The 20,463-nt window shown below is 41.2% G+C and overlaps 1 protein-coding gene and 2 pseudogenes across 2 annotated transcripts; 2 read left to right on the top strand and 1 right to left on the bottom strand.

Moving 5' to 3' along the window:
• Window positions 1–664: 664 nt before the first annotated feature.
• Window positions 665–2,405, top strand: LOC101591827 (annotated as a pseudogene).
• A 2,183-nt stretch (window positions 2,406–4,588) lies between these two features.
• Mrps22 (mitochondrial ribosomal protein S22) lies at window positions 4,589–20,238 on the top strand. Of its 2 annotated transcripts, none has more exons than XM_004624977.2 (8): window positions 4,589–4,784; window positions 9,412–9,575; window positions 10,546–10,710; window positions 12,376–12,519; window positions 12,838–12,921; window positions 14,338–14,483; window positions 18,931–19,039; window positions 20,031–20,238. In XM_004624977.2, exons 1-8 carry the CDS (start codon window positions 4,613–4,615, stop codon window positions 20,124–20,126), a joined length of 1,080 nt encoding a protein of 359 aa, XP_004625034.1. In that variant the 5' UTR covers window positions 4,589–4,612; the 3' UTR covers window positions 20,127–20,238. The 2 variants fall into 2 exon arrangements, with proteins under 2 accessions (XP_004625034.1, XP_023560719.1); XM_023704951.1 differs by having other exon boundaries at window positions 9,409–9,575.
• On the bottom strand, window positions 5,945–8,270 carry LOC101591029 (annotated as a pseudogene).
• Window positions 20,239–20,463: the final 225 nt, after the last annotated feature.

Here is a 20,463-nt window from a genome sequence, read left to right as displayed (position 1 = left end):
ACATTGCATATTGTTGTCTTCTTAGTAGTTATTCATAGTACAAGATACAGACATGATAACTTGCTTAAACACTATTAGTACAAGTCTGTCTTCTCATTGAACTAAGAGAAAGTATCTGTATATCTTTTTAAAAATAAGTTTATTGAGAAATAGCAATGAGACAGTTTCAAAACCGATTAGTAGGAGAGTTTCAATAATTAATACATTGCATATTGTTATCTTCTTAGTGGTTATTTGTAGTACAAGATACTGACATGATATCCTCTCACAACACTATTATTGCAAATCTGACTTCTCATTGAATTAAGAGAAAATAGCTGTATATCTATCCTATTTTGTATATACAGATACAAAATGGTCATTCATTTGTATCCCCCTTTTTTGTTTAGTTTTGTCTGAGAAGGGTATTCTATTGTCATATAAATATTGTAGGTCATGTAAATATTTTATCAGCAAAATATTCCAATATAGTCCAGTAGTTCATAATAGCAGTGGGTTATCTGCAGGACTGGCAATGTCAGAAATCGTTGACCTGAGCCCTTCACAGCCCAGCATACCAACATGTCTTCACCCCTTATACCTCGTTTTTTTACCTTTCTGCTGGACGGTTAAGACCAAGATAAAGAAAGACCTATATAACAAGAAATGTGCCCGCCCCCGACGTCGCCCCGCCCCTCGCGCACGCGCGCCGCCGCCCGCCGCCGCTGCCGCGTTCCTCTCGTCAGCTCTCGCGCCCAGGCGGCCGACGCGACTCCCGAGTGCCCGGCAGTCCCCACTACAGGGTTTCATCAGTAGACAGCAGTCTCCATTGTGAACCCAATCCGTGGCTTCCTGTCCTGTGAGCTCCAGTGCCATGGCCACGGAGGAGAAGAAGCCGGAGACAGAGGCCGTGAGGCCACAACCTGCCCCCTCCTCCTCGGCCACGCAGAGCAAGCCAACACCTGTTAAACCAAACTATGCTCTCAAGTTTACCCTGGCAGGCCACACGAAAGCTGTGGCCTCCCTGAAGTTCAGCCCGAACGGAGAGTGGCTGGCAAGCTCGTCTGCTGATAAACTCATTAAAATTTGGGGTGCATATGATGGGAAGTTCGAGAAGACCATATCGGGGCACAAGCTGGGCATATCAGACGTGGCATGGTCTTCGGACTCTAACCTCCTTGTTTCTGCTTTGGATGACAAAACCTTGAAGATATGGGATGTGAGTTCTGGCAGGTGTCTAAAAACCCTGCAGGGCCACAGCAACTACGTCTTCTGCTGTAACTTCAACCCGCAGTCCAACCTCATCGTCTCAGGGTCTTTTGATGAGAGCGTGAGGATCTGGGATGTGAAGACGGGGAAGTGCCTCAAGACTCTGCCTGCTCACTCCGACCCGGTCTCGGCTGACGGGTCCTTGATAGTTTCCAGCAGCTATGACGGTCTCTGCCGCATCTGGGACACTGCATCTGGACAGTGCCTGAAGACGCTCATCGATGATGACAACCCTCCTGTGTCCTTTGTGAGGTTCTCTCCGAACGGCAAATACATCCTGGCTGCCACGCTGGACAACACACTGAAGCTCTGGGACTACAGCAAGGGCAAGTGCCTGAAGACCTACACGGGTCACAAGAACGAGAAGTACTGCATATTTGCCAATTTCTCCGTGACCGGGGGCAAGTGGATCGTGTCTGGCTCTGAGGACAACCTGGTGTACATCTGGAACCTGCAGACCAAGGAGATCGTCCAGAAGCTGCAAGGCCACACAGATGTGGTGATCTCGACGGCTTGTCACCCCACGGAGAACATCATTGCCTCGGCCACCTTAGAGAATGACAAAACCATTAAACTGTGGAAGAGTGACTGCTAATCCTCCTGGCTCAGAGACTGTTGGAAGTCGACATTGGCAGGAAGCAGGGTGTGGCACAGGTGTGGGGCCCAGGTGGCCGCAGCACACCCCGCTCAGGATGGTGAGCTGAGGGGTGTGCACCCCAGGACGCTCCAGCACCTCGGGGACATTTTTTGCTAGCTCTGTCCCGCCCAGGGAGGAGTTCCTAGTTCACTTGCTCAGAGGCAACAAAAGTTTTTAATTTTTTATTACAAGAGAGCGAAGTTCGATTTATCATGGGTTGTTTTTTCCAGGAATTGTTGTGTACATTTTTGATATTTTCTACCCAGTGGGAACGCACACTGGCCGACTCAGGTGGCCCGGTGTGGGTTTCCTCCTGGTGCTGCCAGCTCTCAGTCCCTCCATAGTGGTGCCTGGCACGTCTTCTCATCTTCTGGAACACAAAGCCTGTGTAGTGACTTCAGGTCCAGTCCCTTTGTGTCAAGATTTCTGGGCCACGGTGACCCAATGGCAGCTGTAGGCCGTGTCCCCTTCGTCTCTGGCGTCCACACAGCTGCACAAACTGTAATAAAAGGTGGGATTTTGTACTAAAAAAAAAAACCAAGAAATGTAACTTTTGTATCTGATAAGGTCAGTCAAGTCCCTTCAGAATTTTTTTTTTTTTGTGGTACCAGGGATTGAACTCAGGACCTTGTGCTTGCCAGGAAAGCATTTATTCCACTGAGCTATCTCCCCGACCCCCTCCCCTCAGGATTTATCCTGAAACCCTGTACTGCACTTTGTAGATCCTTTGTGTCAGCCATGTGGATGGGTCACGGCCATTGCTTGACCAATTTGGCAGAATATATTTATCCATGTAAAGAAAGCTCCTGTCCAAGAGAAGGATGAAATGGGCTGAGCAGGTTGTCTGGGAAGCTGTCTCTTCCAGAGATTTTTATAGACTAAAACCATGAGGTGAGGTGGGTCTAAGGTGAAAAACATGGAAACTCGCTAGGACATGAGGTGAGACAAAACTGTGGTTAACCAATAAGATTATAAAATCAATCTCTCAGGTAAAATTGATTAAATCCAGGACCAAATGGGGAAGTGAGTCATGTAGCAAGTGGGCATGGCAAGCAGGCATGAATACAGAACCAGGGCTTTTACTGTAGGGGGCTGGGTTAGTGACTCTTCCAGGGGTCCTTAAGGTGAGGGTCTTATTTAGAATATCAATCCTAGATGCCAATCTTTAGGGAGGTATGTGACTGCATTTGTTTACTCTTTTGTTTTGAGGTCTGGCCCACAGCAGGGGTCTGTTTCTGCCCAAAGTTGCAAAGTCATTTTGTCTTTTATACTGCTTCCTTGAGGGCCTAGCCCTGATTGTCTATAATATTTCTAACTCAGCTAGCTGCCTGAAACATTAGTTGTTAGCTAAAAATAACCTTAAAGACTCAGCATATTGTGTGTGTCCATTGTTTACATGTCCACGATCTGAGTGTTTTCTATTTTAGTGGGATATAACCGAAATTACTTCATTTTGTATAATGAATTTTCAAGATGTGGAGTGGGGACAAGAGAGGTGAGGTTAGGAGTTAAGTCCTACCAGTCAGCTAATCCAAACAAGTGTTTTCTTAACAACTTTCTGTTGCCAGGTTGTAGGTTAAACACTCAAAACCAGCCTATAGTCTAGTTTGTTTATTTATTTTTTTTGGCGGAACTGGGGATTGAACTTAGGCCCTTTTGCTTGCCAGGGAAGTGCTTATTCCACTGAGCCATCTCCCCGGCCCCAGCCTATAGTCTAGGGAAGGACAAAAACTGCACATCCTGGACAACTGGGAAAAAACATAAAAATCAATCACTCATTTGTTTAACATATATTTTCTGTGATATAGATGCACTAGGTTAGGTGATATTACAATAATATAAGAATATTAGAAGTCATAGTATTATTGGATAAGAACGATAAGTGATAAATGAACAGAAAAAGACCCCCAAATTTTGAAAGAATCCATAAAGGAAGGCAGTAAGTTATGAGTCAGGAATACTGGGTATGAATTGATAGCTGTGGTAGTAAATTCAGAAACAGGAGTTAAGGTTTGGGATGAAGAGCGCCTGCTTAGGCAGACGCAAGGACCGGGGTTTGATCCCTGATGTGCCCATGCTGGCCCTGACCCCGCCGGAGACAGGGATTGAGACTGAGTGATTGAGACTGGGCATGGTGGCCAGTGTCTGTAATCCCAGCGCTTGGGAGGCTGAAAAGAGGAGGATCACTACAAGTCTGATCTATGTGGTGAGACCCTGTAGACCCTGTACTAAATACAGAAAAAAAGAAAAAAGTACAAGAAAAAAAAAAGATTTGGGATGAGGATGAAAAAGTTTTGAATGGAAAAGTGCAACAGGCAGCTGGGTTTAAACCTAGGGATGGCAAAAATAGCTTAAACCTTTAAACTATGCACATGGAAAGACACGAACACCTGATGCATGTGAATAAGCAGTTTGGCAAAAAACAATCTATAAAGGACCGAAGGGGCTGTGTATGGTGGTGCACCCTGCAGTCTCAGAATTCTGGATCACAAGTCTAAGCCCAGCCTGGGCAATTTAGTGACTTCCTGAGACCCTGTCTCAAACAAAACAACAATTTTTTTTTTTTTTTTTTTTTAACTATAAAAACCAACAAAATGGGAAGAGCGGAGCTTAGCCTTTCTGGTCTTTCTGCGTCACGAGACTACATTTCCCAGAATGCCATACAAAACCGGCACGTGAACCAGAAGTTGATGGCAACCATTTCCGGCAAAGCTACCTCGGGTGGTTATGGCGGCCTTCAGAGTTCAGATGTCACTGTGGAAGTTCTTGATGGGCTCTCGCGGCCTGGAGCCAGTCTGTAACCAGGCCGTAACCCAGCTTAAGCCGAGTGCTCTGTTACAGCCGCTGCCGCTACCTCTTGCAGTGGGGCTGCCACGCCGTTGGCTTAGCTCCGGTGCTGGTAAGTGACTTGCCGGACGTCTGGTGTGTGGTTCTCCTTGGGGGCCTTAAAAGCTCTTTTTAGCTGGCGAAAATCACGCAGCGGCCCCTCTGTCTCTTCCCCTCTGTGCAGTCTCAAACCAGTCAGCTTCGGTCTGTACCTGCAGGGTCTGTTATCGCCCCGTGCCTGAGCGCCGTCACTGGGGAGTGCTAGACTAAACTTGGGGTACGGACGGTGAGCTAAGGCTCACTGACCCGGCGTTCCCCTGAGGGAGCGCCAAGCCCAGGGGGAACTAGCACTCGATTGCTGCGAGGGCTGTGTTGGGGACGCACTGAGAAGAGGCCTTCAGACTATGGTGGAAGAGGCCGAACACAGGTATTTGGAGAGTGGGATTGATTAGGCAGGATTACGGCTTCGGGATCTAGGTTTAGAAAGAAAAATCTTGTTTCCAGCTTAAGCAGTTGAATGGAGAGTGGTCCCATTTGTACCAAATCGGAGAAAATTGTAGGAACGATATTGGGGTCGGGGGCGTGGTCGGACCCACAGTAGATGGAGTGTGGAGATGGGAAGGAATTTTAACATTAAATTTTGAATGCATTTGAGAGTGTAGTGTATCATATACGGATAAATATAAATTGAGAAAATCAGAGTAAAAATAGTAACTAAAGTTGGGCTAATGGATGAGATTATTTGGGGAGAGAGTAGTCCTGAGCGCCTGCAGTGTTCTGGATCCTCCAAAGGATCGTGACTCCTAGAGATGCGACAGCGTTTTGGTCTTTAGAGAGCACATCATTAACTGGAGAAGCACAGTGAAGCAAGCCGACCACCTTGGTTTTTTTCTGAATGATGTTGAAAGTCATTGCTGAGTTCAAAACGTGGCATCATCTTGTTTACATCGTTAAAGAGATTACTCTTAAGTAGTCTACGTGGACAATGTTTTGTAGTGGGGTGAAAAAGGAGGCAGTGATACCAGGCATAAGATGAGGGTGGTCCTTTTTTTTTTTTTGCACTGAAAAAATTTGCATTTCTTTTCCTCAAAACCAAATACTGGGATATCATTAAAGACTAACCGAGACCTTCAGGCATTCTTTGGATCTAATGCATAATTATAGTAGTCATATTCACACTTACATAAAAATTCAAAATGAAAAAGTTACTCTTAAAATCAAGTGTCAGGAAAACCTTCCTGGAACTCATTATACAATATATGTGACATATATAATACCTTGTAACACAAAATTTCTCAGAACACACATGAAAAATAGAATAACTTATATTTATAAAAAGTACGGTTTTATGAACACACAATACTCAGAAAGAAAAGGTGGTCAGATTATGATAGGGCAACTAATGTCCTGGTTTCTCAAAATACTTCACAAAAGGAGATTCATAAATTAGTAGTTCAGTGTTTGGTTTTTAAATGTTACTTTTTCTTCTTTTTCTTTTCATCTGCTTCCAGTTTAAGCTTAACTTCTTCAGCTGTAAGAACTCCAAGTTTCTTATTCTTTGCTTCCTTAACCTTTTCTTTAATGACAGCCACATCAATTTTAGTTTCAGTGGAAGCTTCCTTTGGTTTTGTAACAGGCTTTTCTTTAGGTGGAATAGATGCTTTGTTTCTTTCTTCTTGTGTCTGAGAGCTGTTGTGTGTTTGTAATCAATATGGGAATCCAAGTAGCCAATTAAGATTTGAAGGCCTTTAATAGCTAAGCTCAGCAACCGTCAGCATAGACCAACTGGTTTCAGAGTCCAAGTGAGCAGCCCTGAGAAGAGAACAGGAAGAGTATATAATATAAAGAGAGAGAAAAAACAAAGAAAATATATAATACATCCTGCCTGTCAAACAGAATAAAAATGTATAGCACACATCTTGCTTGTCAAACAGTTAGATTTTTTGCTATACATCTGGCTACTTTTCTTCCTGTTATGGCTTAAGGTCATGCTTTCTCAGAGTGTATTTCCTCCTTATGGTTACTTGTAGGCCTGTTTTTGCAACTTTGGGGTCAGCTAAAGTTTATTATGGCAGTACTTATGCTAAGAGTCTGGATTTAGGCCATCATAAGAGCTTCTGCTTGTTTAGCCTTTATGGCTTTCATTTTCTGTCACTTCTGATGTGCCTTCAAAAAGTATTCACCACTAGCCAATTCTTTGTGAATCTGACTTTCTGGCTGTGGCGGTGGCAACGGTGTGAACTCTTTTCTTAACAGTTTTCTTCTTTGGTTCTTTGAATTTGTTTGCATTTTTGTGTTTGAACTGTGGCAAAAATCTTTCCCAACTTTGTGATCGTAATTCAGAATCTTTTGGCAATTCTCATTTTATCATTAAGGTTTTAATACTATAAATTGAATCATGGTATCTAAAGCTACTTTTCAAACTTTTAAACTACTAAAAGCTCCAGTGGTTGAGACTGTATTTCCCTGAACTATAACGTAACAGTTCATTAAGAGTTCCAAAGCCTTCAAAGTATATGCTTTGGTACCAATAAGTCGCTATCTTCTTTTTATGAATCTTTCTTTATTTCTTAGTAAAGAAACTATTTTAATTTGTCACATGCAATATGATCTTGAAGAATTTGTGCTGTCTGTTCAAATGAAACACTGTTTGTTAACAGTTTTATTAGATCTCTGACCCTAATGATGATGTATGGATCAAAAGTCTTCTTTATAGTACAGTCATGTTGCCCTCAATCAGGTCCAGGGTGGCCTTGAGTGGTGTTCGTTCAAGGCCTTCTGTACCAAAGGCCAACACTCTTTCAAGTAGGCCTCTCTATATTTTGGGAACAAAGTTGCAAAACTGCTCAAAATGTGGAGGCCTCCAAGTGTCCTCTGGGATTGCCCTCTTTAGAAAAAGCTGGTTTCTTCCAACCATCAGGAACAGTGAGGAGTTCTGATTCGTCTTGGTTCTCTGGCTTAGATTTCAGTCTGTGAAATTCACTTTTCTTAGCTGCTGTTGCTGGTCTGTTGTCCGTGGCAGATGCCATTTTCAGAACTCGAGGGTGGTCTTGATTAGAGTAGTGGCAGTGGGAAATGGAGGGTTAAAAAGATTTAAGAAATATAGCAGGTTGTGTGTTTTGTGTTACTGTCTTTTTTTATGGAGCTAATCATAGTACTTGGTTGATAGAGTTGTGAGCATGCAGTGTGCTGAATATTTTCTTGGCTTAGTAAGTCCTAGCATGTAGAAAATATCAAACAAATTCCTATTGTCATTTTTACTACTGCTCCTGGCTGGACATGGTGCTTAAGGTCAAGTCAGGAATGACTATAAAGGTTCTGGTCTGCAAGACCTCGTGATGCTGAGATAGGGAACAACAGGAAAAGCAGATGTGAAACAAGAGAAAGTTGATGGTTCTGATTTGGTCATGCTGCATGAAGTACAGTGGAATGTCCATTAATTGGGTGAAAATAATCTGAGCTAGAGATTGAGATTTCAGTCCCCAGCATATCAGATGATTAAAGTCATAGGAGGCAAAGACATCACCCAGTGACAAAATGAGAAGAGAGAAAAAGAAAGTGTTCAGAATTTACAGGACAAGCGAAGAAAGAGGAAACTGGAATTAAGTGTGTGTGTGTGTGTGTGTGTGTGTATGCATGTGTGTTTTCATTATTTTTACATAATGGTTTTTTTAAAATTTGGGGCAGGGTGTACAGGGTCTCACTATGTAGATTGGATTTGTAGTGATTCTCCTGTTTTCAGCCTCCCAAAAGCTGGGATTACAGGGGAGCGCCACCACATTCCGTCTCAATCGCCATCTCAGTGCCGCCTGGGGTGGGGCTATTTTTTTTTTTATAATGGAAAGAGAAATTACAAGGAATAAGCAGACTGCCTGAGACAGAGTTTAAATAAGATTGGGTGCTTTAGAATCAGATAAACCTTTTTAAACCTAGCTATGTCCTTTAATAGTTGGTTCTTTGGGTCAGCATTAGCATCTTCATTTATAAAATTAGGGTATTGATAATTTATTTTGTAGGTTATTATATACATTCCTAAAGACTTGCATTATCTTGACTTAGAAAAATTAGAGAGCTTAGGATGTGGCTTAGTAGTAGAGCACTTGCCTAGTATGCATAGGCCCTGGGTTCCGGACCCTACACTGCAAAACCAACCAGCCAATCCCCCCAAAACAAACAAACACTTAAAAAGTAGACAAGTCTGTATATAGTAATAGTCATTATTACTATTACATTAGTTTTTCTGTTGCTTCCAACAGCACACTGTTTAAGATATATTTTGCACACACATATTTTATTTATTTTTATTTTTATTTATTTTTGACACAGGGCCTTGCTGTGTAGTTCAGTCTGGCTTTGAACTCATGGCAGTCCTTCTGCCTCAGCCTCCAGAGTGCTGGGTTACAGACATGTGCTACCGTGACTGGTTTGTTCAGCATACTTAAAATTTAAAATTGAAGTGGAATGAATGAATCTCACAGGTATTATTAGCATTATGCAGTTTGAAGAACACAGTGTACTTATGGTTTTAACTGACAATTTCCTTTTTTATTTTTTTATTTTTGGTACTGGGAATCAAACTCAGGACCTCCCACTTGCCAGACAGATACTGAGCTAAATCCTTGGCCCCCTACTTTTTTATTTAGAGGTCTTGTGGCTTTTCATTTTGCTAGCATCTTATTTACTAAAATCTGTTTTAGCAGAGTCTGATACCTCAAAGATCAAGAAACCTACATTTATGGATGAAGAAGTTCAAAACATCCTTATCAAGATTACAGGCTTAAACTTGGAGAAGATTTTTAAGCCAGCTATACAAGAGCTGAAGCCACCAACCTATAAACTAATGACCCAGGCACAGCTGGAAGAGGTATGTAAGCCCAGGAATATTGAGTAGTATGCCTTTCTTTTAGGGCTAAAACAGGATTTCCAGAAGCTGCTGCAGATGCTTTTAGCTCTCTTCTCTGGGCACCTGTGTGGTTGACTAATGGCACAGAACTGAGGAATTAAATGAGAGTAGGCAGGCAGAGAGGGCCCAGGAGCATGACCAGAACTGAGCAGACAAGTGTGTGGACCTGGTGTGGATGTCCAGGTAGATGGTTCTTTCTGCTCAAAGTGAGCATCCTTCCTTTCCTTTCCTGTTCCAGCTTCCTTCCTGGAGAGGTACCACTATGAGCTACTACAAGTAGATCATATTGAACAGCTTCCTATTCTAGGCAGCAGTATCTTCTTGGACCTGTAGGTTTTTAGTGCTTTGTGAAATACTTCTTTGATGTGTGAATATGTGAAACGTTAGCACTCTAATTCAAAAGTTGCCTGTGTTCAAATCCTAGTGCTGCAGCTTCATAGTAATTTTCTTACACCTTTGAGCTTCTGTTTTCTCTTTCATGAAATGAAGATTATAGTAGCACCTAATTCACAAGGTTGGTATGGGCATTAAGTGAATAAATATATTCATTCAGAGTATTTGAACAATATTTGGTACATAGGAAGTACGTAAGTACAGTCCTTTATTTCTAGCAGATTTGTACTCTCAAAACATTCCTTTTTTTTTTTTGTCATACTGGGAATCGAACTCAGGACCTTGCACTGACAGGCAGGTTCTCCATTCATTGTTTTTTTCATAATGATTAAACCTGTGGCTGGTATTCTCAGCCATACCACAGGCAAAAAAGCTGGGGCTCATGAGTACAAACGTGGCTTCTCACTCATTGATTATTGACTATAACTGGTTATTCTCTCAGTCTTTAAATGATTTTTGATGAATGTCTTTTTAATCACATGATCCTTTTCATCTATCGCCTTGTGACTTTCCTTAAAAAAATATTTTATTTTGTTAGGCTACCAGAGAGGCAGTTAAAGCAGCTAAAGTACGATTAAAAATGCCACCAGTTCTGGAAGAACGAGCACCAATAAATGATGTGTTAGCGGAAGACAAGATTTTGGAAGGGACAGAAATGGCCAAATATGTGTTTACTGATATATCATACAACATACCACACCGGGTAAGTATATGTCTAAATGAAAATGATGTATATGTCAACTTGATGTGGAGATGGGTCTGAGGGATGAAGTGACTTGGCTCACTATGATGCTGCCAAACTGGAATTCCTGTGATTGTGTGAGATCCTTCTGGAAGAGACAGCATAAGTAGGATGAGAGGTGCAGACCATACCAAAGATGGCACAGTCAAGTGTATTTCAGATTGACTGCAGAGAGACAGATGTGCTCGGAGAGAACATATACAGACAGAAATCCACCTCCCAAACCACAAATGGACAGAAATCTACAAGGTAGCAGGAGAAGGAAGTTCTTGTTACCTAAGTTGTACTGTTTGCTTTGCTGAAGCTTTTTGAGAACATGGTGTTTAATCCTGTGTCTTCCTTGATGGTACCAAGAAACTCAGACATCCCAGTAGATTATCACTGTATAGAACTTTCAGTAAGAGTGACAGGTATTTCTCAGATAAATTTTAAACATTATAGCTTCTCCTGTGTTTTTATTCTCTTGTTTATCTTCTATTGATTGCCAATTTTAAAAGACACTTTGGCATTTAAAAAATGTTGCAGTTTTATATGTGAGTCTTGCAGATAGAGAATAAAGAGTAAAAAGAATACTGTGGGATGGGGAAATGAAGTAACTCAAAACAGCTGTCTTCTGAAATGGATTCAGATGAATCTCAGATCATTTTTGGTTGAACCATTTATATACTGAACCTACAGTAATACCATAGTTGGTGCTCACTGAATTTTAGGTCTCTGATGGTCAGATACATAGTAGTGATGTGTTAAACCTTGCTGAGTCTTTTAAAGATTAGATTATTGAACTCCCATATGCATGATTGTATTTTGTTTCCCAGTTGCATTGTGTATTGTAGATTGCAAGTTGTAGTTATAAGTAGGGATCCCCAACCCCTTGCTACCAACTGGTACAGGTCTTCCACAAGACTGGTCACTGGTGCCAGAATGTTCAGCCTCTTAGGAATCAGGCTACACAGCAGGATGTGAGACAAGTAAGAGGAACTTCATTTGTATTTACAGCCGTTCTCCATCACTTGTGTTACCATCCAGGCTCTGCCTCCAATCAGATCAGTGGCAGCATTAGATTTCACAGAAGCATGAACCCTGTTATGAACTGTGTATGTGGAGAAGGCATAAAGTTGCCATTCCTTATGAGAATTTCATGGTATAATAATAGAAGTGTACAATAAGTGTAGTACACTTGACTCATCCCAAAACTATATGGGCTGGCGAAATAGCTCAGTGGTCCAAAATGCCTGCTTAGGCAAGTGCGCAGAGACTGCAGTTTGATTCCTTGGCACCACATGTTGTGCTGGCCCTCCTCCCAGGGTGTGATTGAGACTGGGCATGGTGGCATGTGCCTGCAATCCCAGCACTTGAGAGGTTGAAATAGGATCATTACAAGTCCGATCTGTTTAGTGCAAGTCTGGAGACCGTGCGCTAAATATATAAAGATGAAAAATTAAAAAAAAAAAAAAAACAACAACAAAACTAGCTCTTGAGTGCATAGAAGACTTGTCTTCTATAGAACTGGTCCCTGGTGAAAATGTTCAGGCCTTGAGTTTGGGGACCACTGTAATGGACTTAGTGAGAGATAGAAATTAAACATAGTTTTGCACAACTCGTCCTTGATTGTATCTTCTGTTTTAGGAGCGTTTTATTGTTGTAAGAGAACCAAGTGGCACACTACGCAAAGCTTTTTGGGAAGAACGGGACCGGGTGATACAAATTTATTTCCCCAAAGAAGGTCGTAGAGTTTTGCCACCAATAATTTTCAAGGAAGAAAACCTTAAGGTAAGGTGAATTATGTTGTATATTCTAGATTCAGATGATTTATTTGTTGAACCATGTGGCTTTGGTGCTGCTTGGTGTTTTGCTTTGGTAAATACAGATACATGTTTCTGATGGTTACATGATGAGAATTCTCTTCTTTTAATTGTCTTAGGTGGGATTTGGATTCAGGGGTAACCATTGTAAAGCCCATCTTGTTTATGTGTGTCTCTTGATGGGTATATATGCCCCATGTGTGTGGCTGGGCAACCCTGTCACAGTGCAGGACAGGTGCTAAACTTTGTTCTCAATCTAATTCTATTTCTGCTGTGTGATCCTAAGACTATGTATAGCCGGGACCGACATGTTGATGTCCTTAATCTTTGCATTGCCCAGTTTGAGCCAGATTCTACTGAGTACATCAAGGTAAGCATGTCTTACAGTTTCTAAAATACAAGTTAAAGTACAGTTATGAGCAAGATTTTTAGCATGTACTGAGTTTAGTTTTAAGATTTGATATAGGACAGTGAGGGCAAACTTTTTAAAGCTTTCTATAACAGTCTGTTGGGGCATGCATGCCATAATTTCGCCACCTCTAATGTAGGGGAAAGAGAAGGAAAATACCTGAAAATTTGTTGAATACAGACACAGATACATTTTAGTCTCATGACAATGCTTAAGGCTGAGGGAATTTAGCTTGCTGACAGTTGCATTGCTAGTAAGTGGGAGGTTTTGGACCAAACAATGGCAAAGCCTATTCTCTTAATTTACCAAATGAGAATAAAGTTACTTAGTATAGTTTGCCAAAATGTAATGTATGTGCCTTAAATAGCTCAGTGTGCTTACATATTCAGTAGCACCTTTTATGTGAAAGGTATTATGAGTAGTAAGGTAATGCCATGAACTAGGATAGGGTATGTTGTGCCAACGGCTGTAGTCCAGTAGTGATTGTATAGAATGGTGCTAGAGGAGCAGGCAGATGATTATGACTTTATGGCTACACTGTTAGGTGCTAAAAGGCTTTGTAGAAGTTGTAAATACTCTGGCAGGGCACAGAACACTGGCAGGGGTAGTTGTGTGACGAGAAGTATGTTAGGTAGAACAGTAAAGAGCAACAGGCAGAAAATTAGCAAGTATGTTTGAGACATGGCTTGTCATCTGGTTTGCTTGAATCTACAGTGGGTATGGAGGGAAGGATTTCAGAGTAGGCTGGAAAGGTGGATGGGGCAGCATCACAGGAGACCTTGATGCCATGCTGAGGAACCTGGACTTCAGTCAGAAGATCTTTGAAAGCCTTTTGAGCAGAGTGATGCCCTCAGTAGGTCCTCATGTAGCAAGATAAGTCTGGAAGGAGAACTGAAAAAATGTCGATGGCAGGTGCAAACTGATAGGATGGGGTAGTTGATAGGAAAAGGGAATACCCTTGGCTGTTTTCCCCAGTAACCAAGACCTGTGATAATTTTCTGTCTGTCTGTCTGTCTATCTCTGTCTCTGTCTCTCTCTCTCTTACACACACACACAAACTCAGCATTCACGTTTGGTTGTTGAAAAATATTCGGTAAGGTTACAGAAGTTTGGTGTGACTCACTTCCATAGTGGGGAAGGCATAGGCTTGCTGGCATCTCAACAAATTCTTTCCTAATAAACCCTCCTTCCTACCCAAGGTGGGCGTACCAGGAGTGGTCTGCAGCTTACCAAGTGATAAATGATAGTATAGGCAGCTGTAAGTATGTCTGGTTTCACTCATGCTTTCCTTGGCCAGCACCCTAGTCAATGTAAGTAGAGGGATGCAGTTCACTTTGTATTTTCCCATTTCTGATGAGTTGTATTGTATTTGGATAGATTCATCACCAGACTTATCAAGATATTGACAAACATGGAAAATACGACCTTTTACGTTCAACAAGACACTTTGGTGGAATGGCTTGGTATTTTGTAAATAAGAAAAACATTGATGGTTTGCTGATTGACCAGATTCAGAGAGACTTGTAAGTATAATCTTATGAATCATTCTTACTGCCCTTACAGTAAATCTGTATTTAAGCTATGGTGTTTTCCTTGTGGTAAATTGAAGCTTTCACTTGCCCAATTTGTCTGGTTTTCTCCTAGCATAACCAGTTTTCCCAGGCTTTGCTTTTATGTTGACAAACAGGGCTGGTGTCTTACTTTTCTCATTGCTGAGACAGTGTGCTTACATACGTGACACCTATAGTTAAAGAAGGAAAGGCTTATTGCAGCTGACAGTTTGTGAAGGTTTAAGTTCCTAGTTGGCTGGCTCCAGGGCTGAAGGGGATATCAGAGAGGATAAACAGCTCACAGTGGCAGAAGGCAGCAAAGCAGTGAAATAGTGCAGCAGCAGCAGCAGGCCTGCCTTCTCTCCATCCCTTTTTTTTTTTTTAAATGTATTTAGTACAGGGTCTACAATGTCTCATTACACAGATCAGACTTGTAGTGATCCTCCTGTGTACAGCCTCCCAAGTGCTGGGATTATAGGTGCATGCCCCCATGCCCAGTCTCAATCCCATCTCACCATGCCCCAGGGGCGGGGCTGGCACAGCAGGCCTGGGGATCGAACCCCCAGCCCCGGTGTCTGCCTAAGCAGGGTCTTTAATCCTCTGAGCTATTTGGCTGGCCCTTCTTTGTCCCTTTCTATCTACTCAGGCTACCCATCTTTTGGGTGATACCACCATTCCCAGGGTGGTCATCCATGCTAGATCTGTGCCAAACCAGTCAGTAGACTGATTTAGTAATCACATACCCTTAATCCAAACATCACACACTTAATCCCTGTTTTACACATTCTTGATCCAGCCTCCTCCTAAGCCTGCCCCACCTATGATCACATGAGATGGGGAATAGGCAAAAGCCATAACAGTTAGATTCTTTGAAATGCAACTTTGGATCTACATAGTAGAATATGAATATGACTTATCCTGGGCCTCCTCACCAGTGCTCCTGGGAGCAGTGAACTTTCCAGGTAGTCCCAGGGGGATGAAGTAGAAACTGCAGAAATAAACGTAACGGTTTATGGATGCTTGTTTTGTGGTAAAACTATTTTTAGGGCTTTTCAGTAAAAGTCATCATTATGTGTTTGAGAGCCCTTTAAGACATCAAAAAGTTTTTTTTCATTTTCATGACACAAAGACACCTGTCTTTGTTTCAGCATCAGTCTGATGTGTTTCCCGGTTTCTACCTGTGAATCATATAAGTTCATACCTCTTTCTCTTGTGCTTTATAGGAACTGCATTTTTTTAAAAAACAAACTGAAGGGCCGGGGAGATGGCTCAGTAGAATAAGCACTTCCCTGGCAAGTGCAAGGATCTGAGTTCAATCCCTGGTTCCGCAAAAAAAAAAAAAAAAAAAACCCTGAAGGTTATTGACAACTCTGCATTGAACAATTTTGTTGATGCTGTGTTTTAGATAATTATTAGCATTTTTATTTTTATAAAAGAAAAAGTAAAAAAAAAACAAAAATGATACAGAATTTCAAAACAAGATGTTAGTAAATTAACAATGGTTGTTACATTGCATATTCTTTTTAGAAAATTTAAAAAATATTTACTTATTTGGTACAAGGCCTTGCTACGCAGCTTGGACTTGTAGTGATCCTCTTGTCTCAGTCCCCCAGCACTGGAATTATAGGCCTGTGCCACCATACCCCGTTTTGGGACATCACAGCATGCCTGGGGTTCTGGAGCCAGCAGGGCATGAGGTACCGAGCATTGGACCCAGCTCCTTCCACTTGCCAGGAAGGTACTTACACTGCTGAGCTCTCCCCCAGTTGCATATTGTTATCTTCAGAGTAGTTGTTTATAGATTACCAGATATAGGAATAAAAGATTGATCAAACAATTAAGCATTTAACATTCAATAAACCAATAGAAATTAGTAGTACAATTATCTTAGCTGTCAGTTATATATCTTTTTTTCCTTTTATTTTTCTCATTGTAGTTCATTCCTTTTGAGCAGTTTCTTTCCCTTTCACATCTGTTGTACCTTTCGGATTTTATTTATTCTTTCAGTTTCTTATACTAGGGAGACAGTACAATGTTTATAGGGTCTAATCTATTTCACTTATGATTATGGTCTTTAGGTGCATCCACTTACTTATAAAAGCCTTGAGTTTATCTTCTTCATAGCTGAGTAATAGTATAAAAATACACCTTTTTGAAATCTGTTCCTCATCTGATGGGCATGTAGGTTGTTGTCAAGATTTAGCTACAACAAATTGTGCTGCTATAAACATGGGTGCAGATGTATCACTGTGGTATGGTATTTTCAGTTTTTCTGGGAAAATACCCAAAAGGGGAATAGCTGAGTGGAATGGGATTTCTAATCCTAGATTTTGATGAACTCCACTGTGATTTCCACAGTAGTTATACTAGTCTCCCCTCCTTCCTTCAGTAGGATGATTCCTTTTCCTCACAGCCCCTCCAGCATTTGTTCCTGGCTGACTTCTTGATGGCCATTCTTTCTGTGGTGAGATGGAATCTCAGTGTTTTAATTTGTATTTCTCAAATAACCAATGATGTTGAACTTTTATATATTTGCCATTGCTATCTGCAGCACTATATTGTATTTAGTACAGGGTCTCACTACACAGCTACACAGCTTGGACTTGTAGTGATCCTCCTGTTTTTCAGCCTCCCAAGAGCTGGGATTACAGGCGTGCACCACCACTCCCAGTCTCAGTCAACGTCTCAGTGCACCCAGGGGACAGGGTTGGCACTGCAGGCTGTGGGGGGGAGGATTGAACCCCCGGCCCTGTGTCTGCCTAAACAGGCGCTTTAATCCGCTGAGCTATCTGGCTAGCCCTTTATATTTGCCATTGGTATTTCTTCATGAAAGAAGCATTTTTAACAATATTTTTGATAGACATTAAGATAAGGCATTGTTTGCAATCGGAAGGTTCCAGTTTCTCTACATACACATTTGGAAAGGGCATCAATCCTAGAAACAGCCTTCCTGAGAGTGATGATTTCCAGGCCAGGGCACTTCAGCATACACTATGTAATTCAGCTCAGAAAGCATAAGTACTCGTCCACCCCCTTAGGCAGGAGTGGTGAAGAAGATTCTAAAGTTATGTGCAGACACAGAGACATTCATAAATGAATTTTTGGCATTTTCATTTGTAATCATTCTGAACTTACTAAAACAGTATTTTTAAAAAAATTAAAAGCAATATAGAAATATTTAAGTTTGAAAATTAAAAGTTCTTTTTTGTGGCACAATAATATGTGATGCTGTAGTATTAATTACTTGGGCATGTGAAGCAGTTGGGTACTAATCCTTCTGGCTGTGTGAGCTAACTGCAGATCCCCATATGAACAGTGGAGGGCACCCATGTTTACTGAATAGAGACCAGGCGAGAATTCGGTCTGTTACTTCTTTCAGACTCAAGTGCGCCATTGTTAATTTTTCATAGGGTCACATGCCTAACCTCTAAAGAGTTACTTTTATATTTTATTTGAATATATATTTTGCTGCAACATCTGTTGGACCTTGTTAGATTATAACACAGTAGATATACAGTGAACATTTTGTGTTACTTTCCAGCTCTGTGAGGGGGGTAACCCTGAATTAGGGTGTCCTCATCCATTCTCCCCCAGCTACAGGCCAGTAGCTTACTAAAGTAGACACAGCACAGTTTCAGAACATTTTGGTTGTTTTTATGCATTGAGGTCCAGCTGGCAGATGTTTGGAGGGGGTGAGAATACAATGATTGTTTGGTTTGGGGATGACTAGGAAGTTTTATTGTTCGAATGTGTTATTTCTAAAAAGGTACAAACCAGAATTGAATTCTCATTCTGGCTTCATCAAGACTGGGTTTGACACCAAAGCAGCACTGCTGACTTAGAAGAATTTGGCTTGCCTTTAATTTGATGGGCCTAATTCAGATTCGCTTTACTGGGACCAGTTTTTTTTTTGGATTTGTGGGGATTGTCTTCCAGAGGCATTTCTATTAATCGAGGCTCAGTGAAAATCTGTTAGCAGACAGCACTAAAGGCAGGTGACTTTGAGAACCTTATGACCACTGACCTGCTTCTATGGGATGGAGCTATAATTCTGCCCTCTATGTGGGGTCACTTTATATCATGTTGAGAACAAGAGCTGGCCTGAAAATGAGTTGCTATGAGGAAGGCTGTCTCTGTGAAAAGTGATGGTGTCCAAAAATACAGCCATATTGGGAGTGTGTTCATTTTCATAAATTAGGTACTTCCTATATTAACCCCTGCCATTCCTGCCTCACAGACTTGATGTGTGGTTTAGTCAATTTATCTGAAATTCTTGTGGAACTAGAGCTGGCACCTGCCTCACACACACTCTTGGCCTGATGAAAGTTTGAAATTAATGTATCTTGGAGTTGGTACTTTCATAGGACTGTGAAGCCAGTAAAGAAAGCCCCTCAATAACAGTAAGTCCTTTTATTCTCAGAACTGATGATGCTACCTGCTTGGTCCAGCTGTACCACATGCTCCATCCAGATGGTCCATCAGCACAAGAGGCCAGAGAGCAGGGTGCTGAGGGAATACATTTAATTAAGGTAAGATCTTTTTTTTACATTGGCTGTTTTGTGTTGTTGAGTTTAAAAGATTCAGAAGTGGCTCATATTTAATGGAAACTAAACAGACTTATAAACTTGAAACATTTGTGGTCTTGAAAACAGCAATGTGATCACAGCCCCCATATTTCTTCATCCTGGATAATGGAGGGGGTAAGGAATGTGAGAGGTGGTGGGTGTGATGGCTGCTGGAGTCGAGAGGTTCAGGCAGTGTGGGCAGCAGGCCCCTCGTTCTTTGGAGTACTTGAACCTGTCCCTAAGAGCAGTTTTCTGTTGTCCTCCAGTGAGGTCACAGAATATGGGAGTGGGAGGTAGATGTGAAGAGCAGGAGGGGGTAGTGGTGGTCAGGTAGTACCAAGCCTTGTTTCTGTTACCATGTGGAACTACACACTGCTCCAAGCCACCAGCTTACATAGGTTTTCTGTAAATACTGAATTAATGTTTTTAGGATAGGAGAGGTCATTGTGTAACTTAATCTCTAATGCTCAGAATAGATAGTTTTGAACTGACTTATATTGCAGTAATGCTTTTTTGCATTTCACAAAGCTTACTAAAGATAAAAATGACCAATGACCACCCTAAGTAGAGAAAGTATAGTACTCATCCTGATTTTCTGGGATAAGCCAGATAAAAGCAAAATGCTTTTGGACAGTCTTTTAAATAAAAAATTAATTTTCTAACTTGCATTCTCTTGAACGTAATGCTTTTCAGTTTGGTCTAGCAGGAAGTACAAGGTCAGCATCTTACATTTTTCTGAAAACAAGTGAAAAGAGACAACAGCTAATTAATTTGATGTTTAGAATTAATACTGCTTTAACTGTGGGATGTTTTCCTATGTGTATTTATTACTTTATAATGGGGGAAACATGAGGATTGGGACCTTTCCTACTACAGAAATGTTAATGTCTTAAAACTAAGGAACTTTACAAATATTATGTGTCCTATTTCTTTACAACTTTTTTCTTTTAAACAGGTCTTTGCAAAAACAGAAGCACAGAAGGGTGCATATATAGAATTAACACTTCAAACATATCAAGAAGCATTCATTAGCCATTCTGCAGCTTCCTGAAAATATTTTTAAGTTATGTTTCATTTTACAAAAACCTGTTTGTCTCCTTCTTAGTGTTAAGGTAAATATTTTAAAAAATGACAGAAATAAAAGGTACTGATTTAGAGTTTTCTATCAGAAACTCTTCGCTTTACAAAGAAAACTTGTTACCCCACTCACTTTTCTAGGCTGCAAGGGGATAACAGTATGTTTGAATGCCTAATATTAGACAAAGTTGTGAATAAAAGTATACTTTTCTATGATATCAAATAGGTATCACTGGTAATATAGATGCAGCCTGGTTTTCTGAGGTCTGGAGAATAGAGGTTTTAGGTCTTGAATTTAGAAATGGGTAACT

Source organism: Octodon degus, unplaced genomic scaffold (genome assembly GCF_000260255.1).
Source record: "Octodon degus isolate 3935 unplaced genomic scaffold, OctDeg1.0 scaffold00008, whole genome shotgun sequence".
Taxonomy (NCBI): domain Eukaryota; kingdom Metazoa; phylum Chordata; class Mammalia; order Rodentia; family Octodontidae; genus Octodon; species Octodon degus.
This window is presented reverse-complemented; position numbering and strand designations above follow the sequence as displayed.